We start from the raw sequence: 24,509 nt of genomic DNA, 5'->3' as shown, positions 1-24,509 counted from the left end.
TAATCTAATTTCTTCTTGAAGCTTACTGTTAGATTGCCTTCCAGCGACTGTTCAAGCAGAGAATTCTAAATCTTAACAGCTCCTGCCACAAACAATGATTCTCCTCAAGTCTTCTCTGGGTTTTGAGTCAATTACCTTAAATCCATCACCTCAATTTGCTCATTCTTCTCCTATTAGTGAGAGCAGTTTCTTCTTATTCACTCTATCAAAAAGTTCAATTACATTTCCCAGCAAGCCTTTGTGCCACATGGAGAACAATCTCAACTTCTCCTGTATCTCCACAAGACAGAAACCTTGTGATCTCCAAATTGTTCCCTGCTGTTTTTACTTCCTCACTATAATGTGCTGCCTCAACTCCAACACAACTCTCCCACTGTCCCTTATTAACAAGGACAGATTCACACAGCATACAAGTGAGACCCACATAGTGAAAGGATCTGTTCATGGTGTCTTGAGGGGCTATGAATGCAGGATACCTTGGGGACTGGGGAACTCAGGGTGAACAGTGTCTTGGGGACTTCAGGTCTCCAGGTGGATGGTGTCTTGGGACTTGAAATCTCTGGGTGAAGGGTGCCTTGGGACTGAAGGTCTGTGGGTGAAGGGTATCTTAGGGACTGGTGGACGACGGGTGTGAGTACTGAGGGTCTTTGAGTGAAGGGTGTCTTGTGCACTGAAAGGCTACAGGTGGAGGATGTCTTGGGAACTGAAGGTTGGTGGGTGAAGGGTGTGTGGAGATTAATGGGCTCAAGGGTGTAGGATGCCTTGCGAACCCGGGGTCTATGGGTGAGAAGTGTCTCGAGGACTGAAGACCTTTGGTGAGAGTGTCTCGTTGCTTACATTGTACTTCTTTTTATAATAACAAAGAAATGAAGAAGGCTAAAAGTTAACTCACTCATTCTGCATTAAGACTTCCTTGATGGCATAGTACTGTCCATCAACATTGTTCTTAGCTTTGTAAACATGGCCAAAGGCTCCTCCTCCGATTTCTTCAAACTCTGAAAATCCGTCAATTCTAGAAATGTTCAGTACATCAGAACAATTAACAAGGAACACACAAGCATCCAAAAACTTCCTCATGCTCACATTTCCCCTGTCTGACAACAAGAATGAGTATTTATATGATGCCTTTAAAGGTGCTAAACCAAACCAGAGAGTTTCACAGAAACGTTTAAAAAAAAATTTCATGCTTAGGGTTCAACGAGAGGCCACTTTGTTAAAACCAAAACAGGACATGACCTATCAAGCCAGGTTTCAATCTGGGATCTGACATGTCCATTAATAACATCAGCTACAACCAGCACCAGCAAGGACTCAGCAGCTAAAGCCACAGTCACCAGGGATTCAGATATGTGCAAGAGGAAAGATTTCAGGAGTGCAGAGATTCTGCAGGGCTATGGGGGCTGGATGAGATTGAAGAGATAGGGAGGAACAAGACAATGAAGGGATTAGAAGACATGGTTGAGGATGTTAATATCGTCTTCAGTAAGCCTGGCAACAGCGTCGTTCAATGAGTACACGTATGATCAGGATTTACTAGAAGCTCGGACACCACAGTGTTGGGATGAGCTCTAGTTTGTGGAAGTGGGAGATGATGGCACCTACCAGAATATTTGGGCTAGAAAGGATGAGAGTGAGCTACATAATCCATTTCAAAAGTAGATGGTTAATTATTAACATAGGGTTAGAGGTACAGCAGGTCCTTCATTGTTACCTTTAACAGACAGAGAATTGGAGGAAGGGGAATTGCATGAGATTTGCCTTGCAAATCTTACCCTTCTGGAGTGCACTATATTTGTATTGAAGTATTGAAGCAAAAACACATAGGCCTACTGTTTGAGTGTGGGCCGAAAACTCCCATCATATACTGCTGTGAGGCAGTACCTCAATACTTTCATAAGATTCAAACACATTCTGGCAGGTTGGATAGTGCAGCGGTTATGTCAAACTTGAGTGTAGGTTCGACTGAGGCACTTTGGGAATTTGAATAGTTTAAAACTTAAACCCAAAAATAAAAAGTTGTTTGAAGTAAAGGGGACTGTGAAGGGGGAAGGAATAACTGCTCTCTTTGGTGAGGTCTAAATGTACATCCAATTCTGTCCAGAGAGATCCCATCAGGCAGGTCAGTTCAGAAACCTGGCTTTGGGACATTTTACATCCACCTGAGGAGTCAAAACAGGGCCTGAGATTATCCTTACACCTGAAAGGTGGTGCCTCTGACAATGTAGTTCTTTCAGGTGTACTGAGGTGGGTCTACACGTGTCTGAGCCACAGCTGAGAGCAGTATACACTGTTTGCCCCCTGTTATGGTGATCCCAATGCCACCTGATGGAGTGACACTTTCAAGGTATTCCACAGTGACCGGAACAAAGTGGCCTACATGAGGGAGTATTGTTCATTCACAGCATTTTAATGTTTGAACTATCTCTTACTTCATTTCCAGGCCTTGATCTTGTCCATTTTTATTGTTCATCTGTAAATTTAAAAGTGAAGAGGTCATTAGGTTTCTGTTTGGTTTGGACATAAGGTAGGACATATTCCTAGGAAAACATGAGGAACTGACAGTCATAGCTTCCACGACGACTGAGAGCACATGCCTGAATTCTTGTGGGAGGTTCCCAAGATCTAATCATTTGTTTCAGGAATGTTCAGAATGCGGATTTAATCCAGGGTAAGCCAAGGGCAAGGAAAACAGTTCTGAGGACAAATGTTTGAAAATATAGAATATTGTAATGGTTTGGAGAAATTGCATTGCTTCTATCCTTTGCAGGTCGCAATGATGCCTTCAAGTGCTCAAAGATTCACCACAAGGCTTCCCAAACCAATGGTCCCACAGACTGTGGGATACACTTGGCTCCAGCTCCTCTCTGCTGGTGTCCACCTCAGTCCAGTTCAATGGTCACAATCGTGCTCTAGGCAGGCTGCGCAGTGACTTAATATCTCATGCAGAAAACATTCTGAACTCAGCGACTCAAGCTCCTGAAGTGAGATTTGAACTCGTGACCTCCTGAATCAGTCATTGGAGGGCACAAAGAGTGGGTTAGGCATCTTGAGCAGCACAGTCAGTTACAATTTAGGTAAGCTCAGCAGCAATTTGTGTGCAGCACCCTCTCCCCCACACACAGAGTACAAGGTGAGTGATCAGACAATATTTCTCTGCTGTTGGTGAACAGAGAGAAGTATTGATCAGAACATTAGGAGACTTGATTCCCCATCACATCAGCCTGAGGAGATAGATAAGACTTTGGTTTAATGAGGCAGGGAGAATATTGGAGAGAATCTGAATAGAATTCGAACAAGGAATGTTCAAGGTGCCCCACAAAGAGACTGGGACCCACGCAGGTACCCACGCGGGACTGGGTGGGTTACTCTTCGGAGGGTCAGTGTGGACTTGTTGGGCTGGAGGGCCTGTTTCCACACTGTAGGGAATCTAATCTTTATTCCAGGAAGAAGCGGACGGTCCTGTGATCATCCCAATGGGAAAGTGTTACGGGATTGCATGTCCACTGAAAAAGAGAAAGTGGTTGCTGCCCACAAACTGGAAACTCTGAAACTGCTGTAAACCTGAAAATTATGTTCTGAAGAAGGGTCATTCGGTGTGAAACTTTAACTCAGCATTACCTCCACAGGTGCTGCCTGAGTTTCTCCAGCTAATTCCATTTTTGCATTATTTTAATGTCTTATCTGAAAATAACACCCCCAACTGTGCAGAAGTCTCTCAACACTACAATGGAGTGTTCACCTGTAGTTTGTGCTTTAGTCTCTGAAGCTCTGGTTTAGGAAAATCCCAGGTATTGTGATTTGAAGAATTAAGTGGAATTTAGGAGAAATGTTCTCATGAGTAAGATTCTTAGAACACAGAATAATTATCACCACTAGATCATTGATATGACAGTTATTTATATTATTTATATAAGAACTTTAAAAAGTTCCTTCATGAAATGTGGAAAATTGCGAGTAAGGTTGGGATTTGTTCCCATGCTTGATGATCCTTGACAAGGTGGTAGTGAGCTGCCTTCCTGAACCACTGCGGTTCATTTGGAAAACCAAGAGAAAAAAACAGAAGAGGGTACAGGGAATTTCCCACTCAGGTACACAGCTCTGCTGTGAGTAAACACAATGGACTGGAGAGAATCCTCTGTGCGGTAATGTCAGTCATCCTACAAAGGGAAACAGCGTTCAAACAGCAAGTCCTTGAACAATTGGTCTTTTGAGAACTGAATAGGGTACCTGAGAAGATGCAGAATCTGTTTCCGTGCTCAGACGAGAAAAGCTTGGTGCTAATGGCCTCGTGCTATAAAAAGAAACAATTTTCAATCACTCTGACTTTCCAAATCACCAAACATCCTTCGGCCCCGCCCAGAACAGATCTCCTAACTCACAAAGGGATGGAATGAAGAAACCTCACTGAATCAAAAACGATGATATAAAACACCAAAATGTAATCACTCACTGGTCAAGACTTTCGGTGCCAAGGAATCTTCCAGTGAGTGAAACAGCTTTGAATGCAGTCATTGTCGTAAGGTAGAAAATACCACAGCCAATTTGCTGACAGCAAACACACACAAAATGGCAATGGGCTAATAAAGACGAAAAGTGCTAGAGAAACTTGGCAGGTCTGGCAGTATCTGTGGGAGAGGGATGCAGTTCGGAAGAAGTCACTGGACTCAAAAACTGACAAAGTTTCTCGCTCTACAGATGGTGCCTCATCTGCCGAGTTTCTCCAGAGCTTTGCCTTTATTAATGTGTTTTAAACAGTAAATAATAACAAATATTCACCAGGTGCATTCCTTCCAAATAGTAACCGTGGGTTCCTTTGAGAGCCCTCAGATTGGGTTTAACATCTCACCTGAGAGGAGGCATCCCAGAGAAGATTGATTGGGGTGGGGGGAGGGAATCAAGCAGGATAACCTACTCAAGTCTCTGAGAGTGAGGCTTGAACATTAGATCTCCTGACTCACAGACACGATGCTTGCTCACTCAGGCACAGCCGCCACCATTAGCTATTGTATAAATACCAACAGAATGCACCAAAATCACAAGCAGAATGTATACTATGCCAATGAATAATCATACCGTTTTGATCTGGATCCAGTAGTAGAATCCTAGAAAACAAAAATTAGAATTAGTTCTGAAGACGAGAACTGACAGCTGATAACCAGTAGTCAAAGTTTGCTTTACTGTCATAACACAATCATAAATGGCACAGAAGGAGGTAATTCAGCCCATCAAATTCATGTCAGCCCTCTGTAGACCAATCCAGATGCCTCCATTCCCTCTGTCTACCCACTTAACACTACAGGTTCATTTCCTTCAAGTGCCAGTAGAATTTAGGTTTGAAATCATTCATTGTCCATTTGGACATGGACTGCTTCAGTATCTGAGGAGTTGTGAATGGTGCAGTCATCAGCAAATACACCTACTTTTTTTTTTAGATTCCCTACAGTGTGGAAACAGGCCATTTGGCCCAACAAGTCCACACCAACCCTCCGAAGAATAACCCACGCAGACCCATTCCCCAACCCTATTGTTATCCCTGATTAATGCATCCAACACTAGGGGCAATTTAGCACGGCCAATCCACCTGACCTGCACGATGGATTGCAAGAGTAAACCCATGCATTCACAGGGAGAACATGCAAACTCCGCACAAACAGTCACCTGAGGCTGGAATCGAACCCAGGTCTCTGGTGCGGTGAGGCAGCGGTGCTAACCACTGAACCACCATGTCACCCATACTTCTGACCTTATGATGGAAGGAAGGTCATCGATGAAGCAGATGAAGACGGTTGGGCCTAAGACACTACCCTGAGGAACTCCAGGTGAATGTAAAGTGCTTCTAGTTTGCATTTCCACAATCCAGGACTGCATCGTTTAAACAACTAATCACGTTTTGTATCAAGGGCAAAAACAGGATGAAAACAGGCTGATCAGTGTGGGGATGGGAACTGGGGATGCAGCGGGAAGAGTGAAGGGGAAAAGCAGGTCCTTCCTCCCAGCATGGAGCTGGTCAGGCACATACTGCAGATGGGCTGGGTGTGTGCTTGAGGTGTCCTGAGGTTGTGCCTTAATTTCAAAAGAAAAAAGAGAAATTGCATTTCTATAGCACCTTTCAGAGCTTCATGGTCTCCCAAAGCACTTCACAACCAAATAAACTTTTACAATGTAGTCACTAACATAAATCAGGAAATGCAGCAGCCAGTCTATACACAAGATCCAACAAACAACAAGCAATGATTGGTTAATGTATTTAAAGATGTTGGTTGAGGAATAAATTGATTTGTCCACCAGGGAAAATTCATCTGCTTCTCCAGGTAATAGTCTCAATGGATAAGAACAATGATTTCTCGTTAAAAAGAGCTGACTGGTAGTGAGTTTAACCTGAGGGTCACCATTCCTCAGGTGAGACTCGATGGGCCGAATGACCTTACTTCCACTCCTATGACTTATGGTCTTATGGGGACTGAGGAGACAACATAATCTCAGCTGTTGACATCATTCTAGATTGTGAACCAGCCAACTGAGCTAAACGATCACTTCCAAACGTATACTGTGGTCAAGCAACCTAACGAAGGGATTAGACAAGGCCTCAGTTCCATACCTAGTCTGACAGATAAGACTACAAAGCAAAGCTAGCAAACTAACACAGACAAGGGAGCTGGAATTTTGTCTGAAAAATGTACTGTACCATTGCACGAGAATGAGGTGCTTCTTTGGAGTCCATGAACACAATGAAGCTGGAACCATCCGACTTTTCAGAATCCCTTCAAAAAGAATCAGAAAGATGTGAGGAACACTCACTGAGTCTGTACATAGGTTATAATTCATTCCCTGCCACCAGTAAAATATACTGCACAGACCACCCAGGAGAAATATTACTAACCACCTCTGAAAGAATGGTCGAACACCTTTCTCAACAATTTGCAGGATGAATTTCATTCAATCAACTAAATCAAATAAAGAGGCGAGGACCACTTATATTTATAAAGCTGCCTTTAGCATAGTAAATGTCCTGAAAGATTTCAAGGAGCATGACCAGGTGGCATGTGGTTCAGAGTCACAAGAGGAAATATTGGAGTTCTTTGATGAAGTTACAACAATGGATGCTCAAGTGTAGTACATACACATTGTGCAGAAGTCCATTGTGTGCAATAGTGAAGTGTATGCAGAACTGCATTATGTACAAAAGTGCATTGCACGCAATAACGAGTGAATGTAGATGTAAATAGAGCACAGTAGATGTTCTATATATGCACCGTCAAAGGTATTTGATGAAAGTACTTTTAAACAAACCTGTTTGGAAGGAGGAACCATATGGTTTAGATTAGATTAGATTAAATTACTTACAGTGTGGAAACAAGTCCACACCGACCCTCCAAAGAGCAACCCACCCAGACCCATCCCCCTACATTTATCCCTTCACCTAACACTACGGGCAATTTAGCATGGCCAATTCACCTGACCTGCACATTTTTGGCTGGGGGAGGAAACCGGAGCACCCGGAGGAAACCCACGCAGACACGGGGAGAATGTGCAAACTCCACACAGACAGTCGCCTGAGGCGGGAATTGAACCCGGGTCTCAGGCGCTGTGAGGATGGTATTATGGCTACATCATTGGCAAAGGCGTAGAAGGCCTTTTCTAATAGTAGAGAAGTTTGCCTCAGTCCCCACTGTCACTATTAGGAACATTGTTGTGAATGACCTGGCCTTGGGTAAAGACAGTACAATTTTGCTGTTTGCTAATGATTAAAAATCCTTGGCAACGTTGCAAATAAGCCTGAAGGTAGAAGATAGCAGAAGGATGCAGAAGTGAGTGGTCAAGCCTATGGCAGATGCAGGACAGCATGGCTAAATGTGAGTATATTGTGTGCAATACAATGCGACACCAATGTGAAAATCAGTATTATTTAAATGGTGATGTATTGGGAAGTGTGGATATACAAAGGAATCTGCAAACGTAAATGTTCAGATGCAGCAAGCATATGGTATATTGGCCTTTGTTGGAACAGAATTTAAGTTCAGAAGTCAGGATGTCTCACAAGCAGTTACACAGGGCCTTAGTGAGTCCACACCAGGTGTATTGCATGCAGTTTTAGTATCCCTAACTAAGAAAGGATAATACTTGCCATAGTTTGAAATATAGCAGAGCTTCACTAGATTGGGAATGGCCAAACTGTTCTTTGAGGGAAGATTGGTTCAACTGAGTTTAGAATGATAAGAGGGGATCTGGTTGAAGTGCATGAAATTCTAACAGGGCTAGTCAGATTAGATACAGGGAGGATGTTTCCCCGGTTGGGGAGCCTAGAAACAGGGGACAAAGGTGAGGAAAGACTTCTTTGGTCTGAACCCGTGAAATTCTCTACCACAGAAGACTCTGGAGGCCAAGTCACTGAATATATTCAAGAAAGATTTTTTTAAAATTAAAATGTATCCAGAAGTATAGGCAGAAAGGAGGAATATGGCATTAAGAGACGATCAGTCATGATTATACTGAAAGACAGTGCAGGATCAAAAGATAAAAATATGGAGCTAACATTATAGATATTTTAAGTTTGACCTGAGGGTTATGATTGATGAGAAACTGAACTGGTCCTGTAACCATGACTGGGGCCTGGGCAGGGTGGGGAAAGGCATCAAATTCTATATCCATCTGCTCGAACTTCACTCCGATTCTTAAAGGTGCACAAATATTTGCGGCTAAATTCAATGAACCTTCCGTGGGAAAGAAGTCATTGGTAAACAATCGCTGAAGACTGAGCCACCACCCTCGGTCTTCTACTTTCAAGCCAGTTCTGTATCCAAATGCTAGTTCTCCTGTATCCCGTATGATCTAACCTTGTTAACCAGTCTACAATAAGGAACCTTGTCAAATGCCTTACTGAGGTCCCTGTATACCACGTCCATGGCTCTGCCCTCATCAATCCTCTTCGTTACTTCTTCAAAAAACTCAATCAAGTTTGTGAGACATGATTTCCTACGCACAAAGCCATGTTGACTATCCCTAAGCAATCCTTGCTTTTCCAAATGTATGTAAATCCTGTCCCTCAGGATTCCCTCCAACAATGTACCCACCACCAATGTCAGGCGCACCGGTCTATAGTTCACTGGACTTTTCCTTACCATCTTTTTTAAATAGTGGCACCATGTTAGCCAACCTCCAGTCTTCCGGCACCTCACCTGTGACTATCAATGATACAAATATCTCAGCAAGAGGCCCAGCAATCATTTCCCTAGCTTCCCACAGAGTTCTAGGGTACACCTGATCAGATTCTGAGGATTTATCCATCTTTATGCGTTTTAAGCCATCCAGCACCTCTTCCTCTGTAAAATGGATATTTTTCAAGAAATCACCATCAATTTCCCCACATTCTATTTCTTCCATATCCTTCTCCACAGTAAATAATGATGCTGTTTCGAACAGATTTCACGTCATTCAGATTATAGCACAGTTACCTGGGATATCCGTTACAAACTTACTTTAAAGAAAATCCATCTTGTGAAATACTGTTTGATTCGTTCTGTGCCAATCAGACAGCAAGACCAGATCCGGAACAGGATTGAGGGAATAAAGAAAACATTAAGTTAGAGTTTGAGAAAACAAACCCAAATCGATGTCTTGAATTGAATTACTTTATTTTTATTGTATATTTTGCATTCTTAATAAGAACCTCCCACTGTTAACAATAAGCTAACAACTGTTACTGGGGCATTTATCCAATCCAGGCTGTTGTATTTGGGTTTTGTTTCCAATGCACTTGCACAGTCCCTTGAAAGCTGACCAATTGCACTCTTTGGTTCATGCTTTGAGTATCTTCAGACCTATTGTCTTTACCTTACAAATGAGATTTAACTGTGAGATAATACCTACAAATATGACAACATAGATTTCTGAAATTCTCCCTTTCACAACATTACTTCAACTTTGTAGGCATTCAGCCAACAAGTCCATGGTAGCTCACCATTTGAGTCTCGTCTCAACCCTATACATCTCACCATCGGCACATCCAGCTAATCCTTTCTTCCTCATGTACTCAACCTGCCTGCCCTTAAATGCACCGACATGATGCACCTCGTTATTTGTGGTCATGAGTTCCACGTTCTCAACACTCTCTAGACACAGCAGATTCTCTTGAACTTCGCTGAATCCTGGAAACTGACAGCAGAAAGGCCATTCACCTATCATGCCTGTGTTAGCTCTTTCAAAGATTGGTCATGATTAGGGCCATTTGTATTTTGATCCATCACCTTGCAAAGTACCCATTCTGCACTCTTCTCACATTATTTCACCAATCATTTTCCATCTTCTTTTCAGTCAGACTGTTCTAGATCCCAAAAACTCTCTCTACGAAAACATTTCTCCTCATCTACCTTCTGGATCTTTACTAAAGATTTGAAATCTCTGACTTTACTGACACCTTCACCACAGAGTAACAGAAAAGTATGGAAGCAACAACTGTTGTCTATGTGGATTTGAAGAAAGTGATTCACAAAGTACCACACAACAGGTTGGTTAACAACTCGTGACTGAACATTTCAACTCCCCCTCCCAGTCCACCAAGGACATGCAGGTCCTGAACCTCCTCCATCGTCAAACCCTAACCACCCGATGCTTGGAGGAAGAACGACCTCATCTTCCACCGTGGGACCCTGAAACCACATGGGATCCATGTGGATTTCACTAGTTTCCTCACTTCCCTTCCCCCACCTTATCCCAGTCCCAAATCTCCAATCAGCACCACCTGCTTGACCAGTCCTACCTGTCCATCTTCCTTCCCACCTATCCCTCCCCTCCAACCAATCACGTCCACTTTCACTTTCATCTACCTATCGCATTCCCAGCTACCTTCCCCCCACCACGCCTCAACCCCCTCCTATTTATCTCTCAGCTCCCTGGCCCACAAGCCTCATTCCTGATGAAAGGCTTAATGCCCGAAACATCGGTTCTCCTGCTCCTCGGTTTCTGCCTGACCTGCTGTTTTTCCAGCATCACACTCTCAACTCTGATTTCCAGCATCTGCAGTCCTCACTTTCTCCTGTTAAAATGAGGGCCCATGTCAGCTCAGATGGAAATGGTTTAATGATAAAAAAGCAGCCAGTCAGAGTGAATGGTTATTTTCCAGACTGGAGAGGAGGAGACAGTGGAGTTCCCAAAGATATCTTAAACAATATATAAATAACTTGAATATTGGAATACAGAGTAATATTTCAAATGGTGTGGTCCATGAGGAGACATGACAGAATGGTTACTGGAATGGAGAACTTTAGCTACAAGGTTACGGTGATAAAACTGGCATTGTTTTCCTGGCACAAAAGAGACTGAAGGCCAATGTGATAAAGCAGTACAGGACTCTAAGAGGTTTGGATGTGGTAATTGATAAAAGAATTCCTCCAATTAGCTGATGCACAAGAAATAATGGACACAAATCTAAAGTTTTGGGCAAGAGATTCAGGAGCAATGTAAGGAAGAGAGTTCTTTTCCACAGCGAGTGGAACTCACTGGGCAATGGAAGCTGAGATAATGAACAATTTCAAACAGGAATCTGGATGGACACTTGAAGAAAATAAACTTGTACAGCATGGGGTTAGAATTGGGAAAGAGGATGGACTGGAATATTTCATGGAGCGCTGGCATAGACATGATAGGCCAAATGGCCTCCTGCACAGTAAATGACACTATAATGTGGGATATGAACTAATAGTAGACCAAGACCCGATAGGAGTAGCAGATTCCTGCTCCCAGAGGAAATGGAGGGAACTGATGGGGAAGCTGCTACCTGTATCTGGATGTAATGGTAATTCTGCAAACAGATTATTCCCTCTACCACTGAGCCAACTTCTATTCAAATTAATTATGCAGCTTGTTATTGGAAGAAAGAGGAGAATTGAATTCTGAATCTCTACCTTATAAATTCAATACTTAAAGCAATAGTCTATTCTATTACATTGCCAATGGTGCTTACAAGGAGCTAACCTGGTGCAATGGGCAAAATCCACGCGAAAATGTTAGACATACCACAATTTATCTGCAAGGTGCAGTCCACTCTAACATGAAACAAATGCTTAACAGCGCACAACATTCACACTGTCATATATTATACAAATGACACCAAGTGTATCGTCTCACATTACCGAACACAATCGTACATTATACAACACACACCAAGCATCTCATAACACACTTCCACAGAATACTGCGCAAACCGAGTGCACTGTCCTACATAATATAACACACAAAGCACATTACAACACACACTCCCACAGAATACTGCACATACTGAGCACACTGTACTACATTACACAACACACACCAAGCACATTACAACACACACTCCCACAGAATACTGCACATACTGAACGCACTGTACTACCTTACCCAACACACACTCCCACAGAATACTGCACATACCGAGTGCACTGTACTACATAATGCAACACAAAAGCACATTACAACACATACTCCCACAGAATACTGCACATACTGAGCACACTGTACTACATTACACAACACACCGAGCACATTACAACACACATTCCCACAAAATACTGCACATACTGAGCACACTGTATTACATTACACAAACCACCGAGCACACTACCATGCACACTCCCACAGAATACTGCACATACCGAGTGCACTGTACTACATAATCCAACACACACCAAGCACATTACAACACACACGCCCACAGAATACTGCACATACCGAGTGCACTGTACTACATAATACAACACACACAGAGCACATTACAACACACACCGCCACAGAATACTGCATATACTGAGCGCACTGTACTACCTTACACAACACACCGAGCACATTACAATACACACGCCCACAGAATATTGCTTATACTGAGCACACTGTACTACATAATACAACACACACCGAGCACATTACAACACACACTCCCACAGAATACTGCACATACTGAACGCACTGTATTACCTTACCCAGCACACACTCCCACAGAATACTGCACATACTGAGCACACTGTACTACGTTACACAACACACACCAAGCACATTACAACACACACTCCCACAAAATACTGCATGTACTGAGCACACTGTACTACATTACACAGAACACCGAGCAAAATACAACACACACTTCCACAGAATACTGCACATACTGAGCACACTGTACGACATAATACAACCCACACTGAGCACATTACAACACACATTCCCACAAAATAATGCACACACTGAGGGCACTGTACTACATAATACAACACACACCAAGCACATTACAACACACACTCCCACAGAATACTGTACATACTGAACGCACTGTACTACATTACACAGCACACACCGAGCACATTACAACACACACCGCCACAGAATACTGCATATACTGAGCGCACTGTACTACCTTACACAACACACCGAGCACATTACAACACACACGCCCACAGAATACTGCTTATACTGAGCACACTGTACTACATAATACAACACACACCGAGCACATTACAACACACATTCCCACAGAATACTGCACATACTGAACGCACTGTATTACCTTACCCAGCACACACTCCCACAGAATACTGCACATACTGAGCACACTGTACTACGTTACACAACACACACCAAGCTCATTACAACACACACTCCCACAAAATACTGCATGTACTGAGCACATTGTACTACATTACACAGAACACCGAGCAAAATACAACACACACTTCCACAAAATACTGCACATACTGAGCACACTGTACGACATAATACAACCCACACTGAGCACATTACAATACACATTCCCACAAAATAATGCACACACTGAGGGCACTGTACTACATAATACAACACACACCAAGCACATTACAACACACACTCCCACAGAATACTGCACATACTGAACGCACTGTACTACATTACACAACACACACCAAGCTCATTACAACACACACTCCCGCAGAATACTGCATATACTGAACACACAGTACTACATAATACAACACACACCAAGCACATTACAACACACACTCCCACAGAATACTGCACATACTGAACGCACTGTACTAGATAATACAACACACAATGAGCACATTACCATACACACTCCCACAGAATACTGCACATACTGAGCACACAGTACTACATAATACAACACACACCAAGCACATTACAACACACACTCCCACAGAATACTGCACATACTGAACGCACTGTACTACATTACACAACACACACCAAGCTCATTACAACACACACTCCCGCAGAATACTGCATATACTGAACACACAGTACTACATAATACAACACACACCAAGCACATTACAACACACACTCCCACAGAATACTGCACATACTGAACGCACTGTACTAGATAATACAACACACAATGAGCACATTACCATACACACTCCCACAGAATACTGCACATACTGAACAGACAGTACTACATAATACAACACACACCAAGCACATTACAACACACACTCCCACAGAATACTGCACATACTGAGCACACAGTACTACATAATACAACACACACCAAGCACATTACAACACACACTCCCACAGAATACTGCACATACTGAACGCACTGTACTCGATAATACAACACACAATGAGCACATTACCATACACACTCCCACAGAATACTGCACATACTGAGCACACTTATTACATTACACAGAACACCGAGCACATTACCATACACACTCCCGCAAAATACTGCACATACTGAACAGACAGTTATACAGAATACAACACACACCAAGCACATTACAACACACACTCCCACAGAATACTGCACATACTGAACGCACTGTACTACATTACACAACACACACCAAGCTCATTACAACACACACTCCCGCAGAATACTGCATATACTGAACACACAGTACTACATAATACAACACACACCAAGCACATTACAACACACACTCCCACAGAATACTGCACATACTGAACGCACTGTACTAGATAATACAACACACAATGAGCACATTACCATACACACTCCCACAGAATACTGCACATACTGAACAGACAGTACTACATAATACAACACACACCAAGCACATTACAACACACACTCCCACAGAATACTGCACATACTGAGCACACAGTACTACATAATACAACACACACCAAGCACATTACAACACACACTCCCACAGAATACTGCACATACTGAACGCACTGTACTCGATAATACAACACACAATGAGCACATTACCATACACACTCCCACAGAATACTGCACATACTGAGCACACTTATTACATTACACAGAACACCGAGCACATTACCATACACACTCCCGCAGAATACTGCACATACTGAACAGACAGTTATACAGAATACAACACACACCAAGCACATTACAACACACACTCCCACAGAATACTGCACATACTGAACACACAGTACTACATAATACAACACACACCAAGCACATTACCACATGCAATCCCACAGAATACTGCACATACTGAGCGCACTGTACTACATTACACATCACACACCGAGCACATTACAACACACACTCCCACAGAATACTGCATATACTGAGTGCACTGTACTACATTAAACAACACACCGAGCACATTACAACACACACTCCCACAGAATACTGCATATACTGAGTACACTGTACTACATAATACAACACACACCAAGCACATTACAACACACACTCCCACAGAATACTGCACATACCTAGTGCACTGTACTACATTACACAACACACCGAGCACATTACAACACACATTCCCACAAAATACTGCACATACTGAGCACACTGTATTACATTACACAAACCACCGAGCACATTACCATACACACTCCCACAGAATACTGCACATACCGAGTGCACTGTACTACATAATACAACACACACCAAGCACATTACAACACACACGCCCACAGAATACTGCACATTCTGAACGCACTGTACTACATTACACAACACACACCAAGCTCATTACAACACACACTCCCACAAAATACTGCACGTACTGAGCACACTGTACTACATTACACAGAACACTGAGCAAAATACAACACACACTTCCACAGAATACTGCACATACTGAGCACACTGTACGACATAATACAACCCACACTCCCACAGAATACTGCATATACTGAGTGCACTGTACTACATTACACAACACACCGAGCACATTACAACACACACTCCTACAGAATACTGCACGTAATGAGCGCACTGTACTACATTACACAACACACCAAGCACATTACAACACACACTCCCACAGAATACTGCACATACTGAATGCACTGTACTACATAATGCAACACAAAAGCACATTACAACACATACTCCCACAGAATACTGCACATACTGAGCACACTGTACTACATTACACAACACACCGAGCAAATTACAACACACACGCCCACAGAATACTGCACATACCAAATGCACTGTAATACATTACACAGCATACACCAAGCACATTACAACACACACTCCCACAGAATACCGCACATACTGAGCGCACTGTACTACATTACACAGCACACACCAAGCTCATTACAACACACACTCCCACAAAATACTGCACGTACTGAGCACACTGTACTACATTACACAGAACACTGAGCAAAATACAACACACACTCCCACAGAATACTGCACATACTGAGCACACTGTACTACATAATACAACACACACCGAGTACATTACAACACACACTCCCACAGAATACTGCGCATACTGAGTGCACTGTACTACATTAAACAACACATACTGAGCACAATCCCTCAGAATATTACACAGCTTGAGGAATACCTGCAGTTCATTCAAAGCAAGAACAGCAGCTCTCTGTTTGGCCTCCTGTTTGTTTTTTCCAGTAGCACTTGCAAAAGATCTGTCATTTATTACAAATTTCAGAGTAAATCTGGAAAACAGGATTGCTCAATTAGTCAAGAATCCTCCAAAAATTGCTTATCTGAAGTGAAGCGCAGCGACACCCACGTCATCTGTCATAGAACAGTGCAGCACAGAATGGGCCACTGAACCACTGAGTCTGCTCCAACTCCTCTGAGAGAGCTCTCCAATTAATGTCACTAGCTCTCTGTCTCTTTCCCCATAGCTCTGTAATTTATTTCCTTTGGAAACAATGATCTAATTCCCTCCAATGAAGTTATTTTTGAAAGGGCTTTCACTGCATTTTTAGGCGGTGTATTCCAGATCAAGTCATTTCACTTTGGATGAGAAGTTGGAACTGCAGGTGAGAGAGAGTCATCCAGCTTGTCAGCCTGTGGGTGGATTTGTTTAACAAGAAGTCAGTCTTTCCTTTGCTGTTGTAAATGACTAGCACAATCGCTCACTTACTCTGGAGTGTGGGATGGCCCGCGTTTAGCCACTTCCACAACCTTGCAGATCCAATTCCGTTTTTGGCAATACTCGTTCAACTCTCCGATGGCATTTTTCGAGCTACAGGAGAGCTACAGTTGATTAAAAAGAAACAGGGTGTTTAAAAGGTGTAGTTTGTTTCTATGTCCTCTTATGAAGATGAATTGTGCATGTTTCAGCTCAGCAGGCATTTGTGAATGTTACATAAAACAGCATGACTGGGTGGAACAAGGCCACCTTGGAGCTGTGTCCAAGACTGTGGATCACCTCACCTCACATCTGATGCAAAAACACCTGGACAAATCAAATGTGACCTATCCAACAACAACTTGCATTAATGTAGCACCGTGAAGACCATCAAATGATCCATGGGGCTCCACAGAAACATTACACAAGAAATCTAAACACGTAGCTAAGTATTTATAAAAGCTGGTTACCCCATTTGGTTTCATCAAAAAGAGGAGCTTTTTAAAATGTCTGAGAGGAGGAGAGAGATGGAGAAGGTGAGGGATGGGAATTCTGGGCTGTGGTTTGTCTAACTTTTTCCCATGGAGTGGAGGGCGCATTTCAATTTTTCTCTCACCTGGTTAGAGGGCTGGTGGGTAAACCTCAAAACAGCAAGGTTTAGCCTAACAGTAAAATGAACTTTGCGGTTCAAGGGGGCAGGAAATTGATAATTCCAAAACAATAAATTGATTATTCAAATAAATAAATAATAACAATGTCTATTTAAAGTCCAAGTAACAGAGCTAACTAATGAAGTCTTTTCTCTCACATAACTTTTGCTTAAATACAAAAGATCGAAAAAGGCCCTTAATCCTGATCAGCTGAGGATCTCCTGACCCCTAACTCCCGACCCCGATATCCCAACCCCCAACCCTCCCAACACCCTGACCCTCACTCCCCAACTCTCTGATATCCCAACCCCTACCCCTCCCAACATCCTGACCCTCACTCTCCACTCCTCTGAAATCCAAACTCCCTGCTATCCCAATCCCCACCCCTCCCAACATCCTAACCCTCACTCCCCAACCTCCACCCCTCCCAACATCCTAACCCTCACTCCCCAACCTCCACCCCTCACAACATCCTGATCCTCACTCCCCAACCTCCACCCCTCACAACATCCTGACCCTCACTGCCCAGCCCCCACCCCTCACAACATCCTGACCCTCACTCCCCAACCCCCATCCTTCACAACATCCTTACCCTCACTCCCCAACCCCCACCCCTCACAACACCTTGACCCTCACTCCTCAAACCCCACCCCTCACATCCTGACCCTCACTGCCCAACCCCCACCCCTCACAACATCCTTACCCTCACTCCCCAAATCCCACCCCTCACAACACCTTGACCTTCACTCCCCAACCTCCACATCTCCCAACACACTGACCCACACTCCCCAATCCCCAACCCTCACAACATCCTGACTCTCACTCTCCAACACCCACCCCTCCCAACACCCTGGCCCTCACTCCTCAACCTTCTGATATCCCAACCCCTATCCCATGAAATCCCAACACTCATCCACATATCCTCAACCCCAATATACCGACCCTCACCCCACACCACAAAATGCTGACCCTCATTCCCCCATCCCCAATATCCAGAATCCCAACCCCGATATCCCGGCACTCAATCCCCCGATATTTTGAACCTCACTCCCCCAGTCCTCCAAATCTCCCAAGCTCCAACCCCAATATCGCGACCCTCACATCTCCAAACCTGACATTCCAACACCCACCCCAGAAAATCCTGACCCGCATTCCCTACCCCTGATATCCCAAATCCTACCCGGATATCCTGACCCTCACTCTCTCCCTACCCAAAATCCTGACCCTCACTCTCTCACCCCTCAAAATGCAAATCCTCAATCCCCCCACCCCCTTGAATTCTGGTTCCCACCCCAGAAGTAAAAAAAATCCTGAACTTGACCCTCACCCCAAAATCCTGACCTCACTCCTCATCCCCTGATATCCCAAACCTCACCCCTATTTGGACCAGGCCAGACCCCCTCAAACCATTTCAAGAAGGAAGCCTAGACCTTAACTTTGCTAATTATTTCCCGCAGGTATAAAGTGGATATACCAGGATGATGCAGCTGGTCAAAACCCCTCAGTTTTAAACAAAACAGAATTTATTTACAGAGTACTGAATGAAATACAAACAAAAGAGAACAGAATACCGAATAACATATCTGAAAACCCAATAGACTAACCCAGCTTAATGATGCTGTTCCAAATGTCACCATTCCCCCTTTGGCAAAAAGGTGATAATCAGGCACAGGTTCTTACAGGAGAGAGAGAGATGGCAGGGAATTTAGCATGGAACTTCCTTCTACTGTAACTGTTTCAGTGGAATCCCCAGTTTAGCAGCTCGGAATAACCAAACTGCTAAAACCAAAACAAACCAGAGATAAACTGAGCTGGGAGAACTGGCCACTCCCCTTTCATTGTACAGTGTTTTTTTTTTAAAACTTGAAAGCATGTTTTCTGAGACAGGAGCTGTTAGCTATAATCAAATTGGTCCTGAAATTCATACAAACCAGACACAGCAGAACCTATGCATTAGATTAGATTACTTACAGTGTGGAAACAGGCCCTTCGGCCCAACAAGTCCACACCGACCCACAACCCACCCATTCCCCTACATTTACCCCTGCCCCTAACACTACGGGCAATTTAGCATGGCCATTTCACCTAACCCGCACATCTTTGGACTGTGGAAGGAAACCGGAGGAAACCCACGCAGACACGGGGAGAATGTGCAAACTCCACACAGTCAGTTGCCTGAGGCGGGAATTGAACCTGGGTTTCTGGCGCTGTGAGGCAGCAGTGCTAACCACTGTGCCGCATTTATGACCCCTCTCAAAAAAAACCAAAAGACCGAATAACATTGTCAAAGGAGCAGCATTGTCACACCCCTACAACAACCCGACATCCTGACCCCTTCTCCTATTCTCCATCATGTGACCCTTGATGGCCTGCCTCTGAGCTCCATCCTTTGCAGTCTCACTGAAAACCTCCCTTGTCCCTGTCCCATTCAGCAGGGCCCATCAGCACTGGCACCAGAAACTGCACCCAGTTAAACCAAACATGTTATCTTGCTCATTGCTCTTCCAATCAAGGTTGGCCTCCTTCCTGCATTTGTTGCTGATAGGCTGAGAAATCGTGGGAGGGAAACAGCCTCTCATAGAGCCATGATTATAATCAGGATTGGGGCACAACTGGGGCTCGCAGGTGGTTACTGTGAATGGGAGGGCAGGATCATGGAGAGAGATTTGAAAACAGGTTGAGGATACACGTTAGCGAAATCCTCAGTCACACTGTGTAAAAAGGAAAGGACTGGGATGCCAGATTATTGAGGAAAATCACAGACAAAAAGGGGGGAAATAAATAATCAATTCCTATCACCAGACTGTTGTTTACACTGGAAAGGTCTGACTTTGAAAAGGGAGTCCTATCCTCATCTACCATCAACAAAGAGTTATCCCGGCTCAGTTTGACCTGTAATGATAATGGATCACTCACTCGTGGAAGCCTGAAAAACTGTAAATATTTATCCTGAAGGAAGTGGGCTGCTCTGAAACAGCTTTACCATTCTGAAAGTGAAGTTTGCTACACTTACATCCATACTGACTGTGGAAATGAACTCGTCATCACCCTTCTCGACCTCACTACTCTGATCTTCCATGAACCTATAAAAGAACAGAACTTGCATTTACATAGCACCTTTCACCACCTCAGGATGTCCCCTGCTCTTTACAGCCAAGTAAATTTACAACACCGCAATGTCGAGAATAAAGCAGCAGCCAGTTTGTGAAAGCTGCTACCCAGAAGCAGTGCTCCTTAAATGAGCAGACCATAGGGATTCTGGTTATTGGCTGGGGGATAGACTCTGTCCAAGAGAGCTAACAGAGGCTCCTCTGAGAAACAGTTGCTGGTCTCGCTTATGCCCATGCAGGAGGACAAATGCAAGCTTGTTTTAACATCTCATCAGAACGATGATACTCCAAGACAGCAGCACTTTCTCAGGACCGCACCGGATTATCTGCACAAGTCAATCCCAGACTGAATTTGACAGTCAAATACTCGTGATTAACACTGACCAGTGCCCAGGGTCATCTCTGCTCTTGGAGCAATGGATGGAAGGCAGGGTAGGAGCAAACAAAAAGGCATTTACTTCGAATCTTAGAGTCATAGAGATGTACAGCACGGAAACAACCCTTCAGTCCAACCTGCCCATGCCGACCAGATATCCCAACCCAAGCTAGTCCCACCTGCCAGCACCTAACCCATATCCCTCCAAACCCTTCCTATTCATATATCCATCCAAATGCCCTTTTATGTTGCAATTGTACCAGCCTCCACCACATCCTCTGACAGCTCATTCCATACCCGTACCACCTTCTGTGTGAAAATGTTGCCCCTCAGGTCTCTTTTATATCTTTCCCCTCTCACCCTAAACTTGTCTATTTAATTTTGTAAACCTCAGCCTGTTCGGCCTCTCCCTACAGCTCAAATCCTCCAACCCTGGCAACATCCTAGTAAATCTCTTCTGAACCCTTTCAAGTTTCACAACATCTTTCCAATAGGAAGGAGACCAGAATTGTACGCAATATTCCAACAGTGGCCTAACCAATGTCCTGTACAGCCACAACATGATCTCCCAACTCCTGTACTCAATGCACTGACCAATAAAGGAAAGCATACCAAACACCTTCTTCACTATCCTAGCTACCTGCGACTCCACTTTCTTTCAAGAACTATCTGAGTTAACTTGTCACAGCAACTGTTGCACCAGCTCACAGTGAAATCCTACTCAGTCCACTTGGCTACAGATGCCTGCACTTGGTGCACGCCAGGGCTTTTGCTCCGCACTCCAGGGACTATAGCAGGGAGTGATCTAACACAGTGGGCAATTAAAGGCTAATCTCAGAATTCTATCCTCACCAGAGGCAGGGCCTCTGAGAGTGAAGAGAACAAGCTGATGATACAAATAGAAACTGCACGATTTTGTTTCAAGTGTCATTCAGCTCCATGGGGAAGTGGGCCATGTTATGGCTATTCTCTGTTGCAGCACACAGGAGCACAGCTGGAGGACACTCAGAGCTCCACTTGCTATCCTTGCCTCTTCCAGACAAGAGTGCATCAGATTAAACCAAGTAGCCCAAAGGAGGGAAGGGAGGTTGGAAGGACGGCGAGATCACAAGAGAAATGGGAGAGAAGGAGAGGGAGAGAGGGAGAGAAGACAAGGGGATAAAAGACAGAGGAGGAGAGGGAAGAGCAAGGGAGGAAAAAGAGAGAAGAAAGAGCTAAGAGACACAGAATGAGGAGATTAAGATGGAGAGGTAGGGGTTGTTAGATAGAGGGAGACAAATACGAAGGGGCAAGGAGACTGTTTGATACAAGATAATGCATGGCTTAGAAAGGGTGGACGCTGGGAATTTGTTTCTATTAGGTGGGAAGACTAGGACCCATGGGCACAGCCTTAGAATTAGAGGGGATCAATTCAGAATGGAAATGAGGAGACATTTCTTCAGCCAGAGGGTGGTGGGCCTGTGGAATTCATTGCCGCAGAGTGCAGTGGAGGCCGGGATGCTAAATGTCTTCAAGGCAGAGATTGATAGATTCTTGATGTCACGAGGAATTAAGGGCTACGGGGAGAATGCGGGTAAGTGGAGTTGAAATGCCCATCAGCCATGATTGAATGGCAGAGTGGACCTGATGGGCCGAATGGCCTTACTTCCACTCCTATGTCTTATGGTCTTATGTTTGGAGTGACAGAGAAACAGAGACAGTGTGCTGGGAACAGACAGAGAGAGAAAGAGAACACAATATTTCTCAAGTTGTGCTGAAAGGAATTAGATATTAAGTTACAGTGAATCAGGTTTTTCAGATGCAGTGTCACCGACAGACAGACATACCAACAAGGAACAGGAGCAGGGTATTCGAGTCTCTCCACCATCCAATAAATTCATGGATTATGTGACTGCAAACTCAAACCCTCGCACCCACCTATTCTGATAACCTTTCACCTCCTTGCTTACCTAGAATTTATCCACCTCTTAAAAATATCCAAAGGCTCTGCTTAAGTCTCCTTTTCAGGAAGGGTTCCAACGACTCAAATTTCTCAGAGAAAAGATTTACCTAATCTCTGTTTAAAATGTAAAACTCCTCATAGAGTCATACAGCACGGAAACAGACCCTTTGGCCAAATTCGTCCCAGGTGACCAGGTTTCCTAAACCGAACAAGTCCTATTTGCCTGCATTTGGCCCATATCCGACTAAACCTTTCCTACCCATGTTTACCTGTCCAAGTGCGAATCCTGATTTTTAAATAGTAATCCCTAGTTCTAGATTCTCCCACAACAGCAAACCCCCTTTCCAGCTTTCAACCTGTCACAACCCCTCAGTGTTTTATGTGTTTCAATCAAGTCACCTCTTACTGCTCTAAACTCTTGTGAATACACACCCAGCTTGACGACCCACCCATTCCAGGTATCATTCTGGTGAACCTTCCCTGAACTGCCTCTAATATATTTGCACCCTTCCTTAAATAAGGTGACTAGTACTCCAGATGTGCTATCACCAGTGCTCTATATAACTAAAGCATAATCTCCTCCCTATTTCATTCAACTCCCTTCGCAATAGATCATAGTATTCTATTAACTTGACTAATTAATAGCTATACCTGCATATTAACATTTTGCAATTCATGCACAAAGACACTCAGATCCCTCTGCATCTCAGAGCTCTGTAATCTCTCAACATTTAGATAATTTTTTTTATCCTTCTAACCAAAATGGACTATTTCACATTTTCCCATACTAAATCTAGTTACCGTATCTTTGCATACTCACTTAACCTATCGGTGTCCTTCACTCCTCTCCACAACTTACTTTTGGACTTATCTCCTGCATACAATTGTTTATATAAATTATAAAGAGTAGAGGCCATAGCACCAGACCCAGTGGCACACCCATCATGACATCATGCCAGCCTGAAAAAGACCCATTTATTCCTACTTTCGGCTTCCTGTTAGCTAGCCAATCTTCTATCCATTACAATGTTACCCCCCAATGCATGGACTTTTATTTTCTGCAATAACCTTTGATGTGGCACTTTATCAAAGCCTTCCGGTAATGTAAGTTTC

General features: G+C 43.8%; 1 protein-coding gene across 1 annotated transcript in view; it reads right to left on the bottom strand.

Moving 5' to 3' along the window:
- The window catches only part of eif2ak2 (eukaryotic translation initiation factor 2-alpha kinase 2), a 61,464-nt gene that overhangs the window by 17,569 nt on the left and 19,386 nt on the right, over positions 1–24,509 (bottom strand). Inside the window, exons 7-15 of the mRNA XM_060821471.1 lie at positions 20,982–21,051; positions 17,331–17,443; positions 16,785–16,893; positions 9,477–9,517; positions 6,686–6,761; positions 5,074–5,102; positions 4,228–4,291; positions 2,430–2,470; positions 893–1,012 (exon numbers count right to left, since the gene is read on the bottom strand). Of these exons, the coding sequence (XP_060677454.1) occupies positions 893–1,012; positions 2,430–2,470; positions 4,228–4,291; positions 5,074–5,102; positions 6,686–6,761; positions 9,477–9,517; positions 16,785–16,893; positions 17,331–17,443; positions 20,982–21,051 (663 nt within the window). The remainder of the gene's footprint in view (positions 1–892; positions 1,013–2,429; positions 2,471–4,227; positions 4,292–5,073; positions 5,103–6,685; positions 6,762–9,476; positions 9,518–16,784; positions 16,894–17,330; positions 17,444–20,981; positions 21,052–24,509) is intronic.

The sequence above is a fragment of the Hemiscyllium ocellatum genome, chromosome 3, assembly GCF_020745735.1.
Source record: "Hemiscyllium ocellatum isolate sHemOce1 chromosome 3, sHemOce1.pat.X.cur, whole genome shotgun sequence".
NCBI classification, from domain to species: Eukaryota; Metazoa; Chordata; class Chondrichthyes; order Orectolobiformes; family Hemiscylliidae; genus Hemiscyllium; species Hemiscyllium ocellatum.
Note: the sequence above shows the minus strand (reverse complement) of the source record. Positions and strands in the feature narration are given on the sequence as shown.